This window comes from Amblyomma maculatum, chromosome 11 (genome assembly GCF_055883805.1).
Source record: "Amblyomma maculatum isolate TAMU_Amacu chromosome 11, ASM5588380v1, whole genome shotgun sequence".
NCBI lineage: Eukaryota > Metazoa > Arthropoda > Arachnida > Ixodida > Ixodidae > Amblyomma > Amblyomma maculatum.
The window spans coordinates 62,422,894-62,446,675 of record NC_139354.1 but is presented as its reverse complement, the minus strand read 5'-3'; the positions used below and the strand labels follow the sequence as shown (position 1 = coordinate 62,446,675).

Below are 23,782 nucleotides of genomic sequence, written 5' to 3'. Positions count from 1 at the left end.
ATCTCTAAGTTCAGGCCAGGCTTAAAATTCCTCAATTTTTTATCCTACTTTCTACAACAGTGCACAATACGTACCGGTACCATACGTGCTTCTGCTCTGTTGCCCTAGTTTGAGTTAAACATTGAGTTGGTGAATAATGTCGAACAGAGACAGTGTAGTTCCGGAATAAGATGAAGAACGGGCGCGATCGCTTCAGAAGACAAGGTGCTGTAAGCTTACCGGTATATGTATAGGTATCCTGCTTGCGATACATCTTCATCATGCCGTGAAAACATTGGACATTTTACAAGGGCAAAAGACAAGCCCTGTATAGTCCATGTATACACGCAAAAATAAGTTTATAATTTTGGGGAATTTTACGATCATCACCAAAAAATAAAATTTCAATAGCTACAGTCTAGATTTACTGCTAAAAGAAAAACGTAAATTGTGACTGAATCTACATGTGCCCAAGATGTGGAGTGTATAAAAAACTAAATTTGTGCACAGTGTGGTGATCAAAAATACGTTTTATTCCCATTTCAACAAAAGAGCTGCGTAATTGCTTTAAAGCGGCACACTTGTGTCTTCAGTCAAGGTGCTAACATATTTTACACTGCAATTAGGACTGTCCCATCGAGAATAATTATTGATTGATTTAGAATCTTTTAATATAAGTCTGACAGGCGGTTTTTAGAATCGCATGTTGCTCATATGGGTCAACTTCTAAAAGCAAATTATGTCCGGGTATTGAAATAGTAATTTAGTAGCCGATTACCGGTGCAGCTGTTAATTACACAGGGCTTGTATAATGACGAATTTCATTCTGCGCAAATTTTCATTTCGAAAGTAATTCGGCTTATCTAAAATCGGGTAGCATCTCAATTTCTGTTCCTACAAAAGGATGCTAGCATAATTATGACTTTCGTATGCCTGTTTTTCTTACCGTGGCAGTATTGGGCAATCGGGGATTGAAATGCCAGTCTGACGTATCTGCTCTTTGTTCTAGAAATGCTAAAGGAGGTGGATGCTTTCTGGCATATTTCTGGCGCATTTCATTCTTGTGAAGCAAGCAGATCGCAGCACCTGATTCGGCCAGATTGTTGCTCCGAAGGCACACAAGCACGTAGAAAATGCCCGTAAAGTACAGCATTTTCAAAGATGTTCCAGTGGAACAGATCGCTCTACTGAGCGATGCAATTAGCAGGAATGGTTTCCACTACCATTTTGAGGTATGTATAGTAAGCACTTTCCCCATTACATATAGAAAGCTTTTATAAATGTGTGCAAGGCTCCTGAGTTGCAAGCAGGCAACCAACAATATTGTTTTAAGTGTTATGACTATTTAGAAAAGTATTCATTTCAGGCGTTCCATAACGACATTCCTGATGGCTCGCAGACTTCAATGTATTCCTGTAACTTGGGATTGTCCAGCGTGTACTCTAGCATCTTGCTTATTACTGTGTCGACCAACTGATTATATATATACATATATATATATATATATATATATATATATATATATATATATATATATATATTAATGAAGGAAAAAGGCAACAGTCGGCGAGGCCAAGTAAAGCATTGGGGATTATGTTTTTTATGTCTTTTATTTTTACTTTTTTCTTTTTTTTAAATAAAAAAAAGACATACAAAAACATAATCCCCAGTACTTTACTTGGCCTCGCCGACTGTTCGCTTCTTTCCTTCATGTATTATAACGAGCACCCTCATTTCCCCTTCATTTATCTGCTTGTAGCTTAAGGGGGTCTCGGTTCTGGCAGTCGTGAAGCCATAGGTTGCGTAAGAGGGTTCTAGCACAGCTTTCGCCCTCGCTCTTGTTCACGTTCTACGTGACGCTGGCGGTAACACAGGACGTTCACGTCCACCGCTATGGCTGAGGGTGGCGCTGGTGAACACTCTCAAGATTCGTATACAGAACACATTGATACCCAAGAAAGTAGCAGGGGGGACAGCGGCCGATGTAGCTCAGTTGGAAGAGCACCGGACGCGATATTCGGAGGTCGTGGGTTCGGTTCCCACCATCGGCACGTTGGTTTTTCTTCTACTTTGTGTTTAATTCTCTTTCCCCTAAACAGATTACTATACTAAATTATGTGATTATCGAAGTAAAAATAATGAAAAAAAAAGACAAAGTACAATCCCCAATGCTTTCCTTGGCCTCGCCGACTGTTGGCTGCTTTCCTTCATATATATATATATATATATATATTACAAAGAAAGGGATTTACATGCAAAGGTAGGAGAACAGAGGCACTTAGTCAATGGGTGTTCTATCGCAATACATAAATAGAAGCGCACGAGGGTCTAACTACTTCCTCTGATTCTTAGTATCCCCTGTGAGGGTATATGCCATCAAATTAGAAGAGAACAACATCGGAAACCACCTGAAACCACCACGTTGCGCCATGGGTGTGTGTGTGTGTGTGTGTGTGCGTGTGTGTGCGTGTTTGTGTGTATGAAAGTGTGCATCTATGCGTATACAGTCGATTTAACTCTATTTATGATATTTAACAGATTTAAGAGACATATATCTCCCAAATCTTGATGGACACAACACCCCTGCCACATCCGTCAAAGCACTCGATACAAACAGACACTCCACTAAAATTGACACTGGGGAGTAGGAGTGTACGCTCTATTGTTTGAATACCTTTAATCTGGCTGTTGTTGGGCAGATCTCTGTCACTTAAGGAAGGGTGAAGACGAAGAAGGGAAAGGGCGGAATATAAAGCATTTGTAATGCAATAAATAATATTAGGCTCACGAGAGAGATTTCGCATAGCGTGATTCATCCCGTTACCCGCTATTGTGAGTTGCTGATATCTGTGCGCACATTAGTCTTGAATCTGTACTTTTCAGTTTTCCGTTAAGGCAAATCTCTGTTCCGAATTCAAGCACGTGGTACCATGTAGCGCCGGCAAAATGTTGGCTCCGGAAAGGATCGCACTGTGATGGGTCAGGGCAACGAATCACGATGTTTGTACGATTATGTTTTGAAGGTATCCACAACGTGCGCTTTCTAGAGGTCCTAATTGGTGGCCGGAATACAACGAATACCAAACCGCAGCGACTCTAACATTCCCTGCGGGCTCAAGGCTAGGGTTTACGGATTTGATGGTCTACCATTTATCTTGCAGCAGTCGGGCTGTTTGGAAACAAAGCTGAAATGTCACAGCCTTTGAGCGCGCATCCCCAATACTTCGGCTAAAGTGGATGGGTAAACAAGATTGGTGCCAGCTGTCACATGCTCAGGCGATAGGTTTCAGTGGTACAGTTCTGTAGATTGTGCTTTGACCTTGTATATATTGCAGTTTGCGTGTTGTTCAAGTTAATGCTTTTTTATATTATGTGGTAACCATTCTACCTCTAGCCTCTACAACACGACGCTTTGAACCAAAATACGAAGAGTTCGTGCTGCATTAAGCTTAACGACCGATAAGAATAAAAATTTGGAAAGAAATAAAAAAGTCTATAAGCCCTTATTTTGATTGCCTTACGTATACATTATGTGAAGTCTTTGGATTGGACGCCGCTGCGAAAAAGCCGATGCTCATCGGTATGTGCGGATTTTAATTCCTTGTAATGTATCTGTTCACGTTTGTCGCAATCTTCATGGTTTTAACCGTGTGTCTCTTGAAGTCTTGTACAAGATTCTCAAAATAAAGACAGAAAGTTACAATGTCGAACAACGTCACATCGTGAAAAAATAAAAGATTGTTGTTGGCAAGGGAGATAGAGGCTTACTCAGTGTGACAACAAAACTAGCATTGTCATTCCATATGTTGAGGTCAAATGAATGTACACGGCCTTTCCCGGGGTCCACTGCCTATTTCTTTGAAGCAAAAGTTTCAATATGCCATATATCAGCCAAGATCAACTCTTCAGCCGCTTGATCTTCAAAAAGGCTGTGTGACCTTGACGTGCTAAGTGTAAGTGTCCACCACTGAGTGTTGCCCACTTTAGTTTCTTCATATCATTCATCTCCCGAAAACCAAACCTGAAGCAAAATAATTAGGACATGAGCTTGAACTCATGAATTTAGCGCATTAAGGGTTCACACATAAAGGGATACCGTGCCTTCGTTTCTCCTTAGCATAAAGAGGACAACGAATGAAACAAAATCACCGATTGAAAAGGGGGTGTTACAGGGGCTATCGTGGCTACTTTTAGGTTAGAGCTTGGGCATCCCTATAATTCAATCTTTGAAACCGTGCACAATCATGTCCAATAAATCTTCCGCTCGTATACCTAGATGGAAGCTCTGCTTAAATGCACAAATTTGCTGTGCCTGCACACTCGCCCACCGTTATGTTGAAGATGAAAGCTGAGTTATATTTTGTAGCCGAGAGCGATGGAAGGTTATTCCTATATGTTTTAGTTTGTTTGAATAAGAAACGCTCGCTCAGACAATAGCCGTATTACAGGCGACAGTGATGATTTTAGTCAAAGTACATGCGGAATAATTTGCTACTCAACGGCGGAGCCTCATATCACAAGGGGAGTTTTCCGGAACTTTGTAGTCGCGCTGCTCCGTAAGCAGATAATGCATAGCTGATAAAGAGCTACCTAACACCTTAATATTTCAAGTTGAATTTTCTAAGCCTGTTCCAAAATCATACATTGAAATGAATATTCAAAGCTTTTCTTTCTGCGCTACTGCATTTTGCATCGTAAATGGAGGACGTCGGCAAAAACGTTATCTGAATAAATGCTGCAGTTCTTGCAGCGAGCTTCAGATTTATCTTCTCTGGCTTCCGAAGCTAACTCCCAAGTGTTCTCGCTCGAACCACAGTCGATGTGATCGGCACTACTTGCATCAGACGAGAACGCATGTTTGCACCCCGAAATGCATTTTAGTTGAGTGCGATTGCGGTCTATTGTACCAGTCCCTGGAGGAGGCGAGGGCTCTCGATGCTTTATTCGGGAAGCCAAAAAACCTTTGCCTTATGCGTTGAGTTCACTCCATGACTTGAAACGGGTGCCTGGGAAACATGTTTTGTAGTGAACATTCTCCTAAATCAGGGTTTATTGGCTTTGAGTGAGCATAGCTAAATTCATTGGCCGACGTGTTTCGTAGAGACTAAACTGCTGTTGGTTCAGTGCTGAAGTATCCGAGTGTGGTTTAAAGTGGTCTTTATGTAGATTTTGAGATGGGTTGTGTGAAACACAAGTGGCGAATCAATACAACTTGAAAGAATGTAGCCAATCCTTTAGTTTTCCATATATTTCTTTCAAGAGCCTTGCGTAGAATCAGACATTTTCTTATTTATAAGGGAGTAAGACGGCGCTGTGTGCATATCGTGAAAATTATCAATGCGAGCGTTTTTCGGTTCTTATATACACCATAAAAAAATATTGATAGCAAATAAAAATTATGAGGGTGCATAAAACTAAGAATAACTTAGAGTCAGTAAAGATGAAAAGATATGCTTAATACAAGGGCGACTGTTTCAGCAACCATGGAATGGCCAGCCTTGGGCTGCGCTCAAAAACATGCGCGGAACAGTATAAATATTTATCAAATAGCGGTATGCAAGTTGGCTTCAGGGGATATTTAGAAAGCTCGCGAACCTATGCTAGGGTAGTCTTCAATATATTTAAATCGTGCGAAACACTTAAAAAATACTCGTTCTAGCCGCTCAGCACGGCATCAGGATTCGAAAAACGATGACAAATGAGAGGTAAAGCATAGGAGCATTACTTCGCTATGTTAACAGATTTATGTCCGCAGGCCATGTCTGCAGACCGTGTCCGCAGGACGCGTATGCAGATTGTGTCCGCAGACAATGTCCGCACCAGTTGTTAGTAATTGAGAAGCGGTAGAGATTATTGAGTTGTGTCAATCGATAGAGGGTGACGTAGCGTTGTTGATGAGAAAATATTGAGGCCGATAAACTAATTAGGTAATAATTTAAAATAACTGGTTCATATAAAAGGAAAGGCGCAGTATCAGCCAATATTGTTCTGTGGACACCTGAACCACGCTTAAGGGATGGGATGAAGGCGAGAGCGAAAGCGGAAAGGTAGAAAGTTGTACCGTAGTGGATATGACGTCAAGGATGTGACGTCACGCAACCGGAAGTAGAGCCGGAAGGAATTGGCGCGCAATTTAAAGTACCAAAGACTAATATGGACAAACCACAAGTGAATTAAGCAACATAAGCAACCAGAAGCAACCAACAGCAGTGTCTGTGCTTTCGAAGTACTCGAATGCAGACTCTGCAGTGCTCTTTAAATTTTTCGATTGCGATGCAACTCTTGTGTATAAGGAATGTGTAACGCTATGTGGCAATGTGTGTACAAACGTAGCATTAAAAATCTAATTCTTCTTGCTCCCATCAAACAGAATTTTCTTAGCATTAAATGTTACCACATTTTAACCCATATGCTCAATTCATGGTTATGAGGAAGTACTTTGTTCAGTGTTAAACATAATATAGCATGCTCCATAAAATTGCAAACACGAGAAGCGCGTAAGGTATTTATTATTGTATCTTTCTGGTTTTTCCCTATACCATAGGATGATTAGAAAACGAAATGAAGACGAAATGTTTTAAAACCTTGGCTATCATTAAGATGGCAGTAAAAAATATAAATAGGCTTTTAGATAAACAAAGGTTATTAGTAATTTCTTAAAACCGCTGACAAGCTACTTTACTCGGAGAAGGGAATTGTGGAGACAAAGGTCAAAGAGTGGTTCTAACAATAACAGAAAGATGGGGAAAGTTTAACGGTCAAAATTTTGAAGCTACTTTATTGCGTGAATTGGTGACGTGTATAGGCGGAGAAATGAACAAAGTTTACAGCTTGATGAAGAGATAAAATAACCTTCAAGAAAAACCAGATTTATTCGAGATGTCAGAAGTCATAAAAATACTGAAATAAAAGGTAATTGTGTGCCCCTTTTTTTTCAAGCGGGATAAGCGACCTGAATACTTTCCATTGTTAAATGCACTGAAAAGAGCTTCTTCGTGAAATCTAGCAAGCACGCTCAACAGCATTCCCAGTAGGCGCCAGAAGGATTTGCTAATTTAGACGGCACCGCAGTCATTACTATGTGGAATGTTCATTAGTAGGTCGTTAGATATTTCAGATTTCAGCCGAAACTAGTAATCTATATTTTTCCTATGGAGATAAATTCCGCTACAGAGCCTAATTCATAGATGTTTCGTCTGAGCAAAATGTTTCGTAGTGATCTGTGGGTAAGCTTCAAGTCCAATATATTTCTCCTAAAGGGAATCTGTTCGCAATTTTCGATGCACCAGTTTTGGCGTAGCAAGGCTGAACATGTCTCTGATATTAATTGCTTTAATGGCCACTTCATCTTGTTTTTCATTTTCCAAACTGCCGCAGTAAGAGATGTGCCTTGATATATACTGCGGTCGCCTGCGGCTATTACCAAATTGTGTGCATAATATATCTAAAAAAATTTAACTGAACATTGTAGTTCTTCAGGATGTTGGAGAGTACTTGAACAGATGTTCTATACTCAGTAAATATAAAACGTCCAGGGGGGTACGGCGTAGGAAATAGGAAACTGCTTTAGTTTGTGAATTTTATATCTCGTATAAAATATTTTTCGATGCCGCCAAGTTATAAATGGCACGGCTTGATGAGGTAAAAAAGAAATTTCTTTAGTAACTCTACCTGAGGCAGAGATATTGGAGGAGAGCATATGTACCTCAGTTAAGTAGATAAGAATAGCTTGCAGAAGCACTGCTTTGGTCCTGCGGATATTTTCCACATTAGAAAAATCCTGATGTTTATAATTACCTCCTAGATATTCCGCATTCGCCCAAAAGTCATGAATTCTGATATAAGAAAAAATAAAAAACCTTCTGTATTCGTAGTTCGGTTAGCCTTAAAAATGACCTTGATCTTCATGTCGCAGAATAACAGCGTTGAAAGCTTCACTTAGTGTAGACTAGGTATATGAGGCAGTCACGTACTACGAAAGACTGATACACGTTCGGTGTAATAGCAACGGTTCATTTGAGATCAATGAAAAGCTCTTTGAAATAGAACACAGATGCAGCTACACAGCTGTCCACCAACCAGAGGAATCACTCGAAGTACAACAGAATGAAATCTTAAAGGTTTCCCACTTAACAGTAACTATGCACCTCACGCAAATGCCTAATCCCTCTCGAGAACTATCTAGTCGGCCTTGTTTCATTCTTGTAAGTTCTCGCGACACAGTACGTGTGCACCAGAAGAACTCAGATTGCTCTCCTACTGCGAAAGTGTGCGCCAGCAGAGAACCAGCAGGAATGCCCCATCATTTGATTTCGCCACAATTTTCAGGAATCACAGCGGAGTGGATTCCATGGCATGCAATTACGTTTATTAGCTTTGGCACGCCCCACACATGAGACAGTACTGACTCCCGTTCCTTCAGGACCCTGTCCGTGTTGGTAACATGGTCGGCTGTTTGAAATGGCTTTTTAAGTGCTTTTTCCATATTCAAAGCTTGAGCTTCAAACATAACGCTCAGAGTAAGGCGACAAACAGTTTGCACACGTCCAGTGACGCCGTCGCCTCCCGCACCAAGGCAGTGAGTAAAGAGTGCTGTGCTTCAAAAGGCTAAAAGTAGCACAGCAGCCCCTGCAGCCTGTAAACTGCGACACTATGTCTTGTTTCTGGGCCACACTGCAGTTGGTGAGCTCGAATAAGTTCTCAGCACAAACAATCACAAATACAATAACTTCACCTTGATACTACTATTACATATCTTTCTTAGCAACGCTTTCGATTTCTTGGTTGAAAAGCCTTTCAAAGCTAGTAAACTGGTTAAAATTCTGCATGGGGGCCACTAGATAATTTGGAGAGGCTTAGAAAATAACAGAAACAAATTACCGATTTTTTTTTTCGAAAGCAAATCAAGACTGTACGACAACGTCGATTTCTTTAGCCGCAAAAATACATTTACCTTGCGACAAATGCATAAGGTATAATTTGAATAGAGGTTGATACTATATCCCAGTCGAAAAAAACTACAAAACTTTGTCAAAAATACGACAATTCTGTAATTGTTGAGTTCTGTAATTTTTCTGTAGTGTATTTTTGTTGTCAGTAGTTCTGTAGCACTTTTTGTTGTAACTACAGAAACTTCTAATGTTACTACAGAATGTTCTGCTGTCACAACAAGGTTCCCGTCATAAACCGCGCAGACATTCTGTCGTAACATCAGAAACGTTTCTGTCGTTTTTTCCGACTGACTAGAGACATGTTAAAAATAAAACCAGATAATGAGCAACTAAGTAAGCAAAATATTCAAAACAATGTTTATTGAACGATTCTCGTCTCTGAACATTTTGGAAACGTTACTCACCGCATCGTCCTGTGACCTTAAACAACCTAATGAAACGACACCAAGCCACTTTTAACAATGCTAGCACAAATACTCCACAGTTCACAATTTGTTTGTTCCAAGTAAAAAAAAAAAACCATTATTTAGCTTTCCATTTATTCATTTTGTTATTATTTCTTCAACAGAATATATATCATCCCTGTCTGCATCCTTAGCCAATGGCTAGGTATGGATCCATGCAATAAAAGCAACCAGATTACTGAGGACAGATGTTTTCTACTACATGTCAAAATAATGCAGATATAAATGGCGGACAAATGTAAAGCGTACAAGCAAGTTAGTTAAAATTACAGATATACAGAATAGCTAGTGACTGCATAATCAAATATTAGACATACAAATGCAGAAGAAGAAAGAAAAAAATGAATGCATAAGCCGCAAGTAATGGCAAATTAACATAAAATAGAAGAGTGTACAAGGGCTGATAGAAAACAAAAACAACGATATAACAAAGATATGATAGCAAGAGGAGCTATCTTTATACAAAATAAACGCAGTTGCCTTAGGAGGGATATCATTCGATGATAAATGTGTATAGCAAACCCAACGTCGACAATACCAAAAACAATGAGAGATAAGCACTAAGCGATTTACATTGTAAATTAGGTAATTAATTGTGACAGAAAAAAATATCTTTAGTGCAATAAAAGGACTCAGTTCAGTTCAGTCGTTCAGTCGTGTCCGACTCTTCGTGACCCCTATGGACCATGTCACGCCACGCTTTACGGTCTCTCACTATCTTCCTAACATCACATAACTTAATCTGCAGCGCCTCGAGGATGTCATCTAACCATCGCGTTCGCTGCCTATCCCTTCTCCGGCGACCCTCAACCTTTCCCAACATCAAATCTTTCTCCAGCGACTCATCTCTTCTCATCAGATGACCAAAGTAGCTGAGTTTTAACTTTAGAATTTGACCCTCCAATGAGCAGTCAGGGTTTATCGTCTGCAATATTGACTGATTTGATCTTCTGGCAGTCCAAGGAACTCTCGAGAGTCTCCGCCAGCACCACAATTCAAACCCGTCAATTCTTCGGCCGTCAGCCTTCACAGTGCAACTCTCGCATCCATACATCACAACTGGAAAGACCATAGAACGAGTTATACCGAATGGAAGGATTAAACGTCGCTAAGAGTGCACAAGGGATTTTATTCCAAATTTTTACCCCTTGATACTCAAAGCGGCGCTGTCCATAGTCGTTGCGAGATGTGGGGACCAGAAATCTTCCCTGTGCTGCTGAACGGCAGTTAGTTGGGGCTCTATGAAATGTGTTCAATGGAAAAGGAGAGGTGCCGGACAGGACTCTTAGTACGAGTAGTGCAACCCGAAAATCTAGAAGCTGCAATGGCGGCATTATTTGGATGTAAAAAACAAAAGGCGAGAGGGCGTATTTGGTGTTGCGTAGGTCATTATTCTCAATGCTCGCTTCTGCAGGCGTAAAACAGGTTGAATGTAAGTTATGTAAGTGAACGCCATGAATCTATACTGTAGGTTAATTCGGACTGAAAAAAGCTGAAGTATATTGTTTATAGTGTGTGTATTTTGAAATGCCGCCGAGCTTTAGCCAGAACACAACATGCATAAGAAAGTTTGCGGCACAATTTTTCGATATGTGGTTTCCATTTCAGCGCAGCATCTAAGGTTACACCGAGGTACTGAATAGCTTTCACTTCCTTAATTTTGTTATCTCCTTTCGATATTGCGGAGCAGGTATTCTGTGCCTTTTATATGGGGATATATATATAACATATTTAATCTTGGCTATGTTCAAAGTGAGCCTATTTGTTAAAAACCATTAATTGACTATGAAGTTACGAGTTTAAAATATGCTTGGCTGTTTCAACGGAATCAGCGGTCGCCAACGATGCCATTATCGTCAGCGTACATAATGGCACGGGTATATTATATGTAGGCAGTCAGGTAAATTGTTTATGTTGAGTGTAAAAAGTATGGGTCCTGTTACTGAGCCCTACGGAACCCCTACACAAATCGAACGCGAGCTTGACGTGTGTTCGTCATTAGTAACACACTGCCGTCTCCCGGGTAAATAGCTTTTAAAGAAATCGAGTGATACACCTCTCAACCGATATCGTTATATCTTCGTGCATAAAATATTGATGTCCACAGTGTCGAATGCCTTCTTAATATCCAGGAATACGCCAATAGCGATATTCTTGTTATTCAATGCTTCATTGATTAGGGTTGTTATAGAAAGCACAGCCGTGGTGGTCGATCTCAATTTCTGAAAACCATGTTGGGACGTTGACAAAATTTTATTTTTAGTCAAGAATTGCGTAGTTTCTTTAGCCAAACGTTTTTCTAAGAGTGTGTTGATACAGCTATGGATTGAGATCGACCTATAGTTTTCGAGCTCATTAGGATTCCCAGTTTTGTATATAGGGACTACCCTGGCGAGCTTTAGAGTATCAGTTAGGATCCCGAACAGAAACGCTTTATTAAATACTAAGAAGCGGTAGGTGAATGATGGTTTAGCATGCCAAAGTCGTATTATGTCATTCGAAGATCGTTTCTTTGGCATTTTCTACTCTAAACCATCTTGAAGCTACAGTTGCTCCTTGGTTTAACCAAATCTAAGCCATACCTCATTTCATTTTGAAACGGCTAAATGTTTATATAATGAAAACATTTGTGGTGTCCACAGAAACAAGTGTGACAGATACTGCGCCTGTCCCCTTCTGTCAACCATTTATTATTATTATTATTATTACTATGAAAACAATAGTAGTTTGAGCATATCTCTTTTAATTTTGCTGAATTTTCTTTGCACGTTCTTCCCGCTTTTCGCGTCTCAGCTGTTATTTATGCCCAACTGAATTTAAGGCGTCACGGCTTAACTTGTGCAAAATACATGCGGGCCTCGATCGTAGCCGCGCTGCCGCTCAGGCCTTGCCTTCACAGCCTGCACGTGAACATTCCATGTGAAGGTTGTACCAGGGCGACCGCGTTAGACTTATGTTGCGGTTTAGGAGGACGTCTCATCTGTCTCCTCAAGAACCTGTATGAAGGGCAAGAGGCCACAGTCAGAACTGGGCATGGTCTTACTGATTAGTTTCCGATTCAGAAAAGAGTGAGACAAGGCTGCTTACTGTCGCCCTGCCTATTTAACCTATATTCAGAGGGCATCATGAGGAAGGCCGGTCTGGACGAGTCTACAGCTGGAGTGAAGATTGCTGGAAAACGTATCAACAACCCTAGATATGCGGATGATACCACTTTAATGGCAGTAAGTGAAGTGGGACTCAAGAGAATTCTGATGCGCGCACAAGAGAGTGATAAGCTTGGGCTTAAACTGCACATTAAAAAGACAAAGACTATGGCGTCTTGCCCTATCAAGTCCTGGAGCATCAAGGGACAGAAAGTGGAAGCTGTGACAGATTTGCTCTTCTTGGGCTCTAAGATTACCCCGGAAGGAGACTGCAGCCATGAAATTAGGAGACGCCTGCTTCTGGGAAAGAGAGCCATGGTTAGCATTGACCGCCTAGTAAAGAGATCTGTATAACTCGTGCTATGGTCTTTTCAATTGTGATGCATGGATGCGAGAGAGAGACTGTGAAGAATGCTGACCGCCGAAGAATTGACGCGTTTAAATTGTGGTGCTGGCGGAGACTCTTGAGAGTTCCTCGGATTGCAGAAGATCAAGTCAGTCGATATTGTCGATTATAAACCCTGACTGCTCATTGGAGGGTAAAATTCTAAAGTTAAAGCTCAGCTACTTTAGTCATCTGATGAGAAGAGATGAGTCGCTGGAGAAAGATTTGATGTTGGGAAAGGTTGAGGCTCGCCGGAGAAGGGGTAGGCAGTGAGCGCGATGGTTGGATGGCATCCTCGAGGCGCTGCAGATGAAGTTATGTGATGTTAGGAAGATAGAGACCGGAAAGCGTGGAGTGAGATGGTCCATAGGGTCACGAAGAGTCGGACACGACTGAATGACTAAACTGAACTGAACTTAGGAGGCCGTGGCGTCCCGGCCTAGCACTGAAGACCGAATGTTGACTTATTCCTAGGCGGACAGTCACTGCTTGCGGCATGTGCTCGGTGTAGGCTACATGATGCCAAGCCGTATCACGTAAATGCCGCATTTATTGCTCCTCAGCAATCCGAGAGAAGATCACATGACCAGGTTTTATTGGACCTTGAAGTGACCTTGACATCCTTGGCTCTACCTTGAAATGGCCTTGAGGTGCATTGGCTTGACCACCGGTGTGATGCTGAGCATCCAAGCGAACGGAAGGTTTGATCTTTGCTGAGCCTTCGAGGTCATGGGTAGCGCCACCTGAGCTGGAGACTTCTAGTAGTGAAGCTACCGCTTGAAAACATTCTATGGAAAGAGCATTTTTGCCCAAACGCTCCTTGACATTTTTTTGCCAAACCAGTGTATACAAAGCTTTCCTACTGCATGCCTTCCGCAAAGCATTGTTCTGAGGCATGTCTGAGAAAGATATTAGGATATGGATGATGTGATCGAAGTCTAACGTTACTGTCAGACCTACTCGCCTACACAATGGCACATAGCAACGCAGTCTAAAAGGCAACCCATATATCGGCCTACAAACTGGTCATAGAAAAACTCACTACCATTTTTTATGCTATGCTGGCGCACTCCGACCGTTCAAAGCAACCAGTGAAGCTTGGCTACTATGTGAGCGCGCGTGATATTCGCGGCAGCTGCATATGAGCCACGTATATACAGAATACCGATTCTCATCAGTACGATTTCCTGAATGTGACATTGACATTAATTGCTAGCCTACAAATAAAACATGCAATATGGACAGTGGCTCAAAATAACGCACAATACGGCTGAATGATAGCGAGTAAAGCAAAGCAGTCTACGTATAAGACCCAAACAGAAGAATCGAGTTCGAAATCAGCAGAAAGAACTTATCGGCGAATTGACTACATGAATACATTGACTTCGAGTGTCTTTATTGCTTTAGCCTTCAACACATTAGCTTCCTGAAAGTTATCAGCCGATATTAGTTAAAATCGATATCATATCGCATACATTACATAGTTATCTTAAGAATATGTCGCACTTGCTGTGGTGTAACCTTAGCTTCCTGAAAATTATCAGCCTATGTTTAGTTATAATCAATATCATATCACATAATTTACTTAGTTATACTAAGAATATGTCACACTTGCTGTGGCGTAGTCCTTGGAGAGTTTTCTCCTATTGTGAGATCCTTTTCGCGTTTTTGGAGACCATCTCATATTAGGAACCATCTCGTGTGTTTTTTCGAAGTGGTGTAACAAATTGAGATTAGCAGTATTCGCTTTATATATTATTACGAGGCACGTCAAGATGTAACGACGCGATGTTACGTCGTAGCCGCAAGAGCGCCGTCAGGACTCACAGGACCTCCAGAGTCTAGCTGCAGCGTTGCCTTCTTCTACCAGCCCAGCACTTTGTCATCGTCTTCGTGACTGCGTACCGTAACAATATATTTTATTTCTTTACCGTTCCTACGCCGTTTTTTAAATAAAGCTTCTTCATATTATGTTCTATGCAGCTGTTTAGTGTGCCTCTTGTAGCTGGAAGTGTCTGTAAAACAAATGTTATATGTTGATCCTTCCATCTGCATGTGTGGTAAGAACATCTTTAAGTGGTTTATGGTCGGCGCCAGTCCCTTTAATGGTACTTTAATATCTGCGGCTTAAGATAACAATTTGCCTTGCTAGTCGAAAGAAAAGTCCAGTGCTAAAATAAGAATTAAAAGTGTCATTAAAATCCCAAATGATGCAACACAAGAGGTCTGCAATCATTCGTGAAGCAAATGTTATTGAACTCGAATATATCTCACGAAGGAAAAAGAAACGCAATAGTGTCATATGGCAGGCAAGATTAATTATGTTTTCATTTAGCGTGGTCGCAGCTGCACACGACATGCTGCATGGAACATCAGGGTGGCCTAAATTTATACTTGTGGATAAGCACCTATTCTGATGAGCGCTATGTTGATTGTCCGCGGAAAAGCGGAGGAGGGTTGCAGCTTGCACTCAACCATATTAATGGTTAGTCGGGCTGGTAAAGAAACTCGATATTTATTAGTGTTTGTGGATTGTGTTTATTGTCAGCGTGGCAGGAGAAGTTCCATATGTGAGCAGAAGGTAATTGCAAGAGAGCAAATAAAATAGACCACTGTTCCTTATTACAGGACTTGAAGGACATCCCTAACCTGACACGATTTCCGTTTCCTGAACCGAAGAGGACAGGCGTCACGTTTCGCGTATTTGTGTACTTCGCGACAATCCGGTATGTGCCTTCCATTTTATACATTTATGTTGATGCATGATTCTGTAGTTAGAACACCAATTTTATAGTAAAATATGTTTGATATTTTCTGAGCGGAATTGCGTAAAATTTAAAAAGCGACACTTGTTCTAAATTCACAAATTATTGACTTCCATTAGATCAGTTTTCAGACATGCATCGAGGCTAACAACTTGGAAAGCTATTCCATTGAATGGTTCGACGCACACCCCTCCGAGGTGCACGTTTTTCAATTATCGAAAGTATAGACAGCGCTTGCGCAGAGGGGATCAGCCCGCACCGCCTTAAATGCGGTGCTGACTAGCCTACTTTACCTTTGGGTACAAAAATAGGGACTGGAACTGAAAGTAGGCTAGTCACCACAGCCTTAAATGCGGTGCTGACTAGCCTACTTTTCCTTTGGGTACAAAAATAGGGACTGGAACTGTGTCCAGTCCCCAGTGGAAATGTAAACAGTGTCCCGCGCGACGCTTATAAGGAGGCGGAATGCTCCCAACGACAGTAATATCAACTGGCGCGACGCTGACGCATAAATGTGCTTATTTCACATATATTTAATCTTGTACATATATCATGGACATACTCAGATTTCTAATAAATAGGGGTATTAATTTTTGTAACGTAGAATATGCTCTGCGATTTATCAGGAATACTAGCATAGAAGTCTGATTACTTCTAAGTTTTTTTGTAGTAATTCAAGCTTCACTTCGCTAGTTTACGCATGTTGTATGCAGCGCAATCAAGCGCGTCACCCATGTTTTTTAACAGTTTGCACTCGTGTTAAGAGGGCATTAGCCAGGTTATACAGTGTGCTTCCACACCAGAAACGTTGGTAATCAAAAATCAGCTTTAAACATAGTCCGTAGACGGTGTTCGTTACATGTTACGTTATGATAAAAGATGATCTTCGAAAGAAGGTTAGCACTTTTTAAAGAGCAGAGTCCGGGGCAATTCATTAAGAACTCTAAGTGCATATTTTAGAGTGCATTCTATTTTACTCGGGTAAAGATTCGGCTTGAGTCTTGTGCGTTTTAAACACCTTGGGCCAATCGCAATAGGGGTCCACCGAAATGTGGCACATATAATACACCTAGCGTTTGCCAAATATGAGTATAAACAAACATTATAAGCACAATATTTGGCATGAGAAGGCGATTTTAAAACGCTATCTCGTCTACGCTTAAGGAGCAGCTAGAGCCCCTAAAAGTCGAAGCTAACAAATAAGGTGCACTCTTGTTAAAACGCGCATAGCCATATTTATCAGACCTTTCGCTCGTAAATTTAGGTTCATGACATGCCTAAACGGCAACTTAATTTGTCATGAGAATGCGTGAGGGTTGTTTAATTGTTCACAGTTCTCGTAGCTTGGTAACGTCTATAATTGGGGACATTGTGGCTTTTACGCGGTAAGAATCACGGGCCGTATAATATTAAACTATATATAGGATTCTGGGGTTTGGGAACAAGGTCTTCAGAGTTTAATTTTAATTCTGTGCATTGAATTTCCTTTCAAATTTTTATGCATTACTTATAGTATTTTTTTCTATATTTCCTGACCTTTATCGATTTCCATTTTAGTTTAGTGCTTGGCTATATGAGCTTGAGACCTCTGAACATCATTCGTCGCCGTGCTTAAATTCAACGCCTCGGAGGGAGTGTAGTCGTCATTGACATTTGCACAAGCGCCGCGCAGCGGGAAGCTCTCGCCCCTGGCGAGCAGTTCTTTATTCTTGCGCGCAGTAGTCAGTACACTAAAGAGCATTTTTCAGTGCCGCTCCAATCTTTTTGTCAGAATTGCCTACGTTACTGCCACTACCATGTGACATTGTTTGCGCGCGCAATCTTCCGAAGGCGCATGCGCAAAGCTGTAATAATGCAGGCCATATTCGCTTCAAGTACTTGCCTGCAGGAAGTTCTATCCGGTATGCTAACTGCAAACTGCAAGGACTAAATAAAAGCAATAACCTTGTAGTATTCTGCAATTTTACATTGTGTGTTACTATTCAACATTTTCACGTAACGTATCAGCTGCGGAGGAGTCAAACAATGCGCGACTGTAGCGTCATTGATTTTGTACCTCTAAACAATATTAGTTACCTTACTTGCCACAGACACTTAAAATATAGAGCCTTGTGTTTTAATTTTCATCCTTACTGGTAGAATTGCACCATAACTCCTGGTGATCAAAGCTACAATACAATAGTGCTTATCCTTAATTGCCGAGTCAGCGCTTATTATACCAAGAAACTTGCCGAGCCCAATAGCACCGCATTTATTGCCTGCCAGCTAGTTCCTCGAACAGATTCTCTCTGGGGACTCAGACTGGATAACGTTCTGGCGTTAAACGCTGAGAAATATACCTGCGCTAAAATGCAAGGATGGCAACCTACTTCTACATTCGAAATTTCTTTCACACTGGCATCTTCCTCGTTATGAATTTCGAAGAAAAAGGGAAATTAAATACTAACTAGAGATTGATAATTTTGAAGATTTTAATTGGTGGGATCGCGAATTATTAGGCTGGCTTATTTTCAACGAGAGGCTCAGCATTTACAACCCCGAGAATAATTTAGATAACTTGGGTTTCCGAAATATTCAAGGCCACGGCATGAACTCGAAACACGTGCGGTGCATTCGAAATCAAACGAGGCTTCACCACCTCAATAGCGAAGGCTCAACCTTGAGATCTGCTGGGGCTGGTGGTTGAAAAAGAAATCAAAATAATTACGTATAGTGGTTAGACAGATAGTGGCAATGTAATTATTTTAATTCGTACTGAAACACCAATTTATTTCAATTTCCCGTTCACTTTCCGCGGAACAGATAAGCTTTGCAATGCATTCTGCAGAGCTAAGTGCGATAGGTTTTGTCAGATTCAACCACTTTCAACGGAATCAGCTACTCATATAGGCCTAAATTATCCTTTAAAGAACAGGGCAATTACAGTCTTTTTTTAAGTACATTATCTCTCAAATTGTTGAAGCAATTTTACTCCAGCTGCATATCATGTGTTATAATTGCCGTCTTATTTCAGTGGGTGGACGGAAATCAAAATGCTATACGATGACTCCTACTTTACTTCAGCCAGAGTGGCATATAATGGCTTGGTTGACGCACCGACATCTGGAGTTCGTACTAGTGCTAGAACGATCAACAGCCCTTATACTGTGAGAGAAGGACAATTTTTTTCACTAGCACTCAGAATGGAGAACAGATACCTCAAGGTAGGATTTGTACTTCTATCTTATTTGCCTATCATGCTGCTTTGAATTTGAAATACTCCAATAGGATACAACAAATTTGCAGTACATAATGGGGAAGGGGAACAAATGTTTTGGCTGACATTTTACATTTGCTATGCTTTAACACTGGAAGAAAAAGTGCCATCATTTGTTAATATGCAATAGGCTTTCTATTATCAATTATCTTTGTTTCGCTGTTTAAATACTGGAGAATATTTTTGTTCCTATAAGCATATAAACACGTATCAGTGTAATATAATGAATTCTTTTAAAAGTTACGAAAGTGTTCATTGTCCTTATGAAATTGGCATTATCATTGTTGTATGTAGAAAAATGTTGAATTGAAACCTAAAAATGTTTTCCGCAATACATACAACAGGCTGATATTACGGAGTTTGCGGTTAGGGAAGTAATACCTCCTTTGGGGTGCTCAATTGCTGCCTAGTGACCTTATCTTCATATCAAATAAACTTCGAATTCCCCCTGAAAAACCTTTTACCAGTAAATTATTGTCACGTAGTCTGTCTGCTACTGCTGTCAAGAGGGCATCAAAAGGCTTTTATAAAGCTCATCAGTGGGCAGAGTCTCACCCTGTCAAAAATAAGTGATACAGCGCCGGGGTAGCAAGAAGGGTACCCGTGAGTCGTAGAATATTTAAGTGATCATTGCTTTTGAAAGCTTAGAACCCTGAAATAATTGTTATTCAGATATCTCGAAGGCTGCCCGAGCCAACTGAAACAGTGCCTAAGCTGTAACACGTGGCTTCTGTCAGTCAAGACGCTACGTAGAAAGTGATAAAGCCTCTGGTTGGCGGCACTGAGCGTGAACAAAGAGCAGAGAAGTTTCGTGCCCATGTTATCTGAAATACGATCGTTATGCAAACGCAGACATTCCAAATTTGGCGTAGAGCAGAAATAGGGCATAAGCACCATAGTTTCCAGACGTGGAGCACGTTCAGCGAGAAAAGTCTCACAAATGATTGTAAAATTATTGATCGCTTTATGCTGCTTAAATGTGACACATCCCAATACTACAGTAAACGGATCAAATTTAATTTTTAGTCGTTCATAGCCTGCCCTTACAGCTCGTTAATACATAATGAATTGTTCAGCATACAAAAACTATCACATTTCGAGAACCACATAGCGTACATGTCCGACTAATATAGACCACGCTCATCTGTCTATTACGATATAATATACATTCCATGGAATACTGTTCACTGCTTTTTTAGGTTCCGCACTTTTATTGTCTCGGTTTAACATCGTGACAACCCGTCCTTTACACTCCTGCATGTATATAATCGGGTTTCATTGAAGACGCGTGCTTGGCCGTTCTGCTCTAAGCTGCCTATGACCATTATAGAATGTGGGGCAATTGGTGGCTGCCTATTTGTTGCCGAGGCCTGCGGTCCGACCAAGACACTGACAACGAGACAATGATGTTTGGCCATCCTAGTGTAATTGGCCAATACTGCTTGTGTAAAGTCTAATAGAGGGGCTGTTACTAACAGGCGCCAAAAGCAGATGCTCTAAATCACAGTACAGAGGGAATCTATTCTGTTTAAGAACATACTGTGCTATGAGAGGTTTATTTCAATACGTTTCTTGTCTTTTCTAGGCGTACTACAATAAGTTGGAATATCATGTTCAAAACGTGGGCACTAACTTGAGTAAGTATGCTGTACAGCACAGAACAATTTTTGCGCGAAAACATTTGACGACAATATGTTACGGGTTACAACGGCGACTATGACGTAACTCTATCATCGCAATAAAAAAAGAAAAGAATTCTGTGCTAAATGCATAAGTATTTTAAGCAAAGGGCATTATTAAGACCTGTCACAATGAAAGTGTCATGTTCATTTTTCATTCGGAATAGTACTTGTCTTACCTGCCGGCATTATCACGCGTATTCTCAACTCCTGGGTAAAAGTGTGTTTTGGCTATTCCAGGATCACAAGCGGTATTGGTATTTATGTACATGCTTGAATTATATCTCTAGGTTTTTGTTTGCAGCTGTAACTTACTATCTGGATATAAAGAATATAGGAAATAAACTTTTATCTGCTCATATATATAATGAATTTAACCCGGACGAATCATGGGTAAGTTTCACTATATATAATCACAATGTTTACTGTCTGCAATTACACTAGGTGGTAAGAGTAGTGAAGAAGTCCTTCAGCATACTGTCTTTGATTAAAGTCACCGAGCAGTCTTGCCGGCAGTGCATTAGGCACAGGAATCAGTGGTCGCACTAAGATCGCCATGGATGGCCGCCTTTCTCCAGCTATGTGCATAAGCCGGATGAATAAGTATGCTCGTTAGTGGTCTTTTGTGGGATGAAAAACGTGTGCGCGTATCTTGCACTTAGTCCGAATCAGTGTGTTCGGCACGCTTTTCAAGTGTAATTTTAGTATTGTGGCAGTGTAATGGTAATGGCTGTGGTAGTGTCATTTTAGTATTCAAAAGCTTCCAGCTACGTTGCCTAACGTCGAAAAAATGTCTTTAGAGAAAGACACTTCCGACCACTGCTCTTGAATTGAGGAGAGTAGAGACAGCACTTTCAGAATGCTACTTGACTGAAGTAATACATTTTTAAACATCTTTTACATTGTTTGTTCCTTTTTCACAATTAACGTGGAGCTCACCAGCTGGCCAGGCGGTACGCGTCATTTGCTTGAAGGGTGGTTACTGCAGGAACGCAGCTTTTTGATACATTTTGCTCCAAGAATGCAAAAAAGGAAACTCTGCTGTCTTTGCCATTAGGCAATAATACTTTCAAGGATCGTTTAAAAAGTAAGTTATATTTTCAGGATGTGTCCTCTGCAAAGGCATAAAGCTTGTAAAAAATGCCTCGATTTCGAGTAAGTTTTAAGCTTCGTGCTAGGACAGAAGCAACCTAAAAATACTTCTTTCGCATGCGCTACTAAGCTACGGTGAGCCAAAAGCAGGAGGTTCTGATCTCATCTCGTAATTGTGCAAGTATGTGTTTGTACTAGGCGGAAAGCAGTTTTTGTGCAGCTTAGGTTCACACGGCACTCTTTATATACTTCTGCAGAAATTATAATTATCGGATTTCGAATTCATTTTCTTGCACATTTTGCAGCCCTGTGTAAGTCAGTGGCATAGTCATTGTGACTACGTTTCTCAAAGTTCAGTCATGAACGAATTCCTTCATATTTGCTGCCTTTAACAATGGGTTCTTGCTTGCGGCACCTTGCAGTTTGTTATGCTGGCCAAGATGGGACATTATTTAGAGAATTTGAAAAAGTGACGCATATAATAACAAAGTATTAAGAAGCCAAAATTTTCTGACAAGCTTCTCATAGAGTGTACAACACAATGTGACAACAATACGCAAATTTTAACAGCCACTTGAGATTTGGTTGCTCTAGCAGCATGCTATAAAATGCCTAAGGGCACCAGTGGAACGTTTGAAAATGTTTGTATAACACTTTCTAATCATATGATTGTCACAATAATGTTTAGCCTCCAGCATTGTATAGTATAAGATGGTGTATTAGTATATTCCACTGTCCACTCAATGCCTTTACGGAGCACCTTGTCTTTAGCATGAAAGATAGGTCTAGCCGAGATTCCTCGCTGATTACAAAAATAACCAGGCATAATTCATCAGCGCTTCTGAATTTGCTAGCAGTGCTCTTATAGGGAACATTGCGCATTCTCGCGAACGGTCAAGATGCCATTTCGTTATAAGAGTAGACGGAATATGGCGCGGGGCTGATGGAAGGAGAGAGAGGAATTATTCCAACATCATTCCAGATCCTCGTTAAAAATCTAATTCTTTGTTTATGTGACTGCACGAATGTGTTACTGTATTCACGCACGAAATACAGCATTACAATTGAAATCAGATATCAGCTGATGAGGATCACATGTACCCGGAACATATAAAATGATAAAGGAGATTCGTCAAGATCAATTCGTAACCGCTCAAGATGATGAAAACTAATTAATGTAACAATTCCCCGAAGGTTCCAGCTAAAACCTGATAGGCATTGTTTGCATAAAATTTACAGCTAATCCGACATATGCTTGCTGAAATGCGGCTGAATCAGGCTGATTCCCTCTTTGTCCGCCAAATTACAAAAGCTGAGAGGATAAAATCTCATAATGGAGGAAAATGGTTGTTTCGATATTCCTTCTCGCGGGGTTGCATTGTATTTATTGACAAGTTTGGTGAAAATCGAAAATTTGTAGGCCACAATGATGGAAATAGGAATATAGAGGTCCTAACAACTAAAACTGTCATTTCCATTTGTAACAATATTAGCATTGAACATATTGTTAACATCTAATTTGTGCTAATACATAAAATAGCGCGCCTGTGATCACCAAGAAATGAGTATTCGTCAGAAATCCTTCGTCTAGTAATCAACGAATCGCCGATTACTGAGATACCTTTCATCAATCCTCATTCCTCCCTGCTACAGTTCTAATTCTCTGAATACTTCCATGCAAGTTGTGAATAGTACTCGAGAGATCGTGTCTGCTTGATTAACGTATTTATGGGAAGTTCATTCATTTCTGTAGCGATATTTGTGCAGCCGCAATAAATGTATATTAAGTAAGTTCTCATATGGCTCATCTACACCCGAGTTTCAAACTGCCCGCCATTTCCAATAAATCAAGTGCTTTCTCTATACGAGTGACTGCTATGTAGGGGGGGAGGGGGGTGATATATTCCGAGAATTTTTTATCAAGTAGTGATTTCATTAATATGCCCAATAACTGAGTGCCTTTTCAGGTAACCTGCTTTTTCCACTACCAACAATAGCATCAGGCATGTCATATACAGTCTGGTCAGTATTTCTAGCCTGATACCTCAATTTTCCTTTAAAGAAA

General features: G+C 40.7%; 1 protein-coding gene across 2 annotated transcripts in view; it reads left to right on the top strand.

The window, feature by feature from the left end:
• The first annotated feature begins 1,011 nt into the window (after positions 1-1,011).
• LOC146173936 (uncharacterized) overlaps positions 1,012-23,782 on the top strand; it is a 79,325-nt gene continuing 56,554 nt past the window's right edge. For both annotated transcript variants that reach the window (XM_084583737.1, XM_084583736.1), the window contains exons 1-5: positions 1,012-1,211; positions 15,554-15,651; positions 18,704-18,893; positions 20,532-20,583; positions 20,930-21,018. In XM_084583737.1, coding sequence (XP_084439863.1) covers positions 1,113-1,211; positions 15,554-15,651; positions 18,704-18,893; positions 20,532-20,583; positions 20,930-21,018 — 528 coding nt within the window. In that variant the 5' untranslated portion in view covers positions 1,012-1,112. The remainder of the gene's footprint in view (positions 1,212-15,553; positions 15,652-18,703; positions 18,894-20,531; positions 20,584-20,929; positions 21,019-23,782) is intronic.